The sequence below is a fragment of the Oncorhynchus tshawytscha genome, linkage group LG05 (assembly GCF_018296145.1).
Source record: "Oncorhynchus tshawytscha isolate Ot180627B linkage group LG05, Otsh_v2.0, whole genome shotgun sequence".
Lineage (NCBI taxonomy): Eukaryota > Metazoa > Chordata > Actinopteri > Salmoniformes > Salmonidae > Oncorhynchus > Oncorhynchus tshawytscha.
The window spans coordinates 20832377-20836109 of record NC_056433.1 but is presented as its reverse complement, the minus strand read 5'-3'; the positions used below and the strand labels follow the sequence as shown (position 1 = coordinate 20836109).

The 3733-nt window shown below is 36.7% G+C and overlaps 1 protein-coding gene across 1 annotated transcript; it reads left to right on the top strand.

Moving 5' to 3' along the window:
* Positions 1-1276: 1276 nt before the first annotated feature.
* LOC112250134 (fatty acid-binding protein, brain) lies at positions 1277-3021 on the top strand. The gene is made up of 4 exons (XM_024420021.1): positions 1277-1440; positions 1599-1771; positions 2155-2256; positions 2737-3021. The coding sequence occupies exons 1-4, from the start codon at positions 1368-1370 to the stop codon at positions 2785-2787; spliced, it is 399 nt and encodes a 132-aa protein (XP_024275789.1). The 5' UTR covers positions 1277-1367; the 3' UTR covers positions 2788-3021.
* The last annotated feature ends 712 nt before the right edge of the window (positions 3022-3733 follow it).

The window sequence follows — 3733 nt, the reverse complement described above, 5'->3', positions numbered from 1 at the left end:
AATAAACATTGTGTGTTGTCTTTGTACAAGGGAGGCGTCTCATTGCACAGTGAAATTGATACCAACTTACCTTGTTTAATCATTGGCAGTAAAATGGCGATTACATTGTCTCTCCTACTCTTTCTTAGTCATCTGCAATAATACAGTACATCAGCAAAGCTTTTCTTAGCCATGGAACCAGAATATTGATGTGTGTTGTTGGCCACGAATGAAAGGCTACAGTATCTTGAAAAATTAAACCATGTTGTTCGTTTTTGTAGATGTAATTTATATCTCTCCTTATATTGTACCATAGTGTCTGGTGGGGACTGATTTGGCCAGACGAGGGCACCAAACATGTCTTTCACACCAACATGAATGGATCTTTTACAAAATCCACTGGCAAATATACATATTTTTTTAACACCCTTTTTTTATTGTCATGAAATATAAAGCAACTTACAGAGTAGATATTAAACAATACATCATGGAGACATATTTCTTCAAATAGGGATTATCCATGCTACTGTAATAATACATATACATTCTATTAAACTACACGTAAAAAGCTCTGTATCAAATTTCAAAGCTCTTGGAAGCAAAGCACTGAACATTATGCTGAAAATCTTTAGTTAAAAAGATGATTGTCTAGTAATGGTATTCATACATGCATAGCATATGTTATATGTGTGATCAGAATAGTCCAAACCTGATCATGCTATGGAATAATTACAGTATCCATAGCCTACCCAATAATATGTAAGACATAAATGTTTGATTTTTACTTTCTTTCAGATTTAGGATACTGAAAATGAAGAACTATCTTTGCCTAAAACAAATACATTGGTACTTGAATGCACACAGAATGCATAGTAACTGTCCTCAATGCAGAAAGCCCATGGGACTGTTAGAGTGGATTAATCCACTTAATGACAAAGATTTGTCAAACAAACTCTGATTCCAGTTGGGTGGGTTTTCAGCCCTAGACCTGACACATTCCATTTACCGTCTGTCTTGCAGAGCAGGGACAGTGATTAGTGTAGCTAGTATGTTTACTCTAAGTCACAACAAGACAGATCTGCAACTGCAATCAATGCACAAGCAGTTGATAAATAATGTGTCTTTTGCAATAGGTGTGTCAAATCATGGCATGGCATATGCTATGTAAAGTGAAAATCAAAGCATAGCTTTACAAGCTCTCAACACCAATCAGAAGACAGAAAGTATCTCCTGAGCCAATAGGAAGTAAGTCTCCACCCCCTACGAGCATATTAATAAGCCCCAGACAAATAATGAAGGTTTATGTGAAAAAGCTCATATTGACTCCGGCACCATCCGTATCAACTTTACCTCAGTTCTCTTATTGCACGGTCCTCTAACTCTTCATCATGGTTGATGCCTTCTGTGCCACCTGGAAACTGGTCGACAGTGACAACTTCGATGAGTACATGAAAGCACTTGGTAAGTTTTCATGACTCTACAGTTATAACCTAATAATTAGAAAAGTTATTTATTACCTATATATTTGTTCAATGACATAATGTACAGTAGTTCGCGTCAGGTGATTCATTTTGCATAATCCCACCTCTCTCATTGCCTTTTTTTCATTACTTTCACAGGTGTTGGTTTTGCAACAAGGCAGGTCGGAAATGTGACCAAACCAACCGTTATCATCGCAAAAGAGGGGGACAAAGTGGTCGTTAAAACCCAGAGTACTTTCAAGAACACTGAAATATCCTTCAAACTGGGAGAGGAGTTTGATGAAGCCACTGCAGATGACAGAAACTGTAAAGTAAGTGTTACAATATGGGATTTTTTAAAAGGGATATATGCACTGGACACTGCACTTGAATGTAGGCTTTGTCAACTAGAACAGCTCTTCTATTTTTCACTGGGTTGGTTTGAGGAACCTGTTAAAGAACCCAGTCCAACATTTTAATGTATTGTTTCCAGCGTTTAATAATGCATTGACTAACATGTTTACTTGACAAATTTCATTCAATTTGTTTCTATTTAGCCACATTAGTAATATGTAATATGATCTGGATTATGAAACATTGGAACTTTGGAAGTATTGCATTTATGTCTTCATAGAATTTACCATAATATATTGTAACTATATTTAACTTGTTGTTGAGAGCAATATTCTGACCTATTTTTCCCATCTGGTTGCAGTCCACTGTGAGCTTGGATGGAGATAAACTTGCTCATGTTCAGAAGTGGGACGGCAAGGAGACCAAGTTTGTGAGAGAAGTCAAGGATGGGAAATTGGTCATGGTAAGAGCCTTCTTAAATGTATTCTGAAATTAGAATTCCTGGGTAAAATGGATTTTGAAACAAGGTGATGGGGAAGCAAGGCTACACTAGTACTAGTACTAGAAATGGTGTAGAGGGTATTTCTATGCTGAAAGCCTTTATGCTGAAGCTGGTACTGCTGAGCATAGTAGCATAGTAGCATAGTTCTCAGTGTAGAGATACATGCAAATACGTTTTTTTTTAAATGTGCATGTTCCTCATCAGTTTAACATTATGACTCTAGTTTTACATTTCCCACAAATTGTAGGAGTGACCTCTAATAGTCCATATTATGCAACTTTCAGTTCCAGTCTGACCTGATGTGACATAGGAACTGGACTCTTATTTTAAGAGTCCATCAAGCAATATCTTTCTTTTCATTATGAATGTTATTTATACTGTATTTCATGTTTGATATCTTCAATGCACAGAGATGTATTTGTTATTTTATCTCATTCACAGACTCTTACATTTGAAGACATTGTGGCAGTGCGTACCTATGAGAAGGCATGAGCTGGGAGACATCACTAGTTAAATCATTTGAGTCCATTTTACTGGACTACAGCCAAGAAGTGTTTTGTTTTTACTGCATGCTGACCTTTGCACTTCATCCTTCCAAATGTTTTACAACATGGGCTGGAAGTCTTTTTTGTAAGACATTTTTATATATGTTCATTTGGTGATTGCTCATCATTTGTAAACCTGTGTGAAACATACTAAAATAAAAGAACATGCACTCAAAATTCAGTATGTTTTTACTCTATTATGTAAATGACTGTTTGATACCCATTGTTGTGCAATTTCCTCAACGTCAACATATTCACTCACTCAAGGATTGGGCATGCCTAGGAAACAGGTGTCTGCCACAATGTATTCATGTCATGACTATTCGATACAATATATCAGCAGAACTCAAGCTCACATGCCTAGGAAGACTATGTTGTAAAACTGTTGCGAAGGGGCATTTGTCTGTGCGGCTGTGTCTGCGTGCACCAAATATTATTTTGCAGTGCTGCGCCGGCGAAATCAATAGAGCTCGCCAGCTCGTAATCCTAAAAAACGCAAATGATTTACTTCTGTTTCGTTCAGAGATTCCTATAGAGAAAATAAATGTGAAATAATAGGTTTTTGCGATAAACACAGGAAATAAGGTCTGAGTTTAACAGGTTTGTTTAGGAGATCTTATGCGTTTTGTTCTGTGAGATAATATCAATCAGTTAACATGACCGTTATGAAGTAGGAATCCTTTATGTGCTTTGTGTGCTTTTTTTAATGACATAAATGCCTCACAATTGACAAAAAGGGACGTCAGCTGATGAAGATGAACTTATAAAATTAACTTATAAGATCCCCTGGCTAAGCCTGTGTTTACCGCAGAGCTTATTTTCTGCGTTTATACAAAAATCCTACAAAAACTCCATTAATTTCTCCATAGGCTTTGGCCAACGAGCCATGGAGT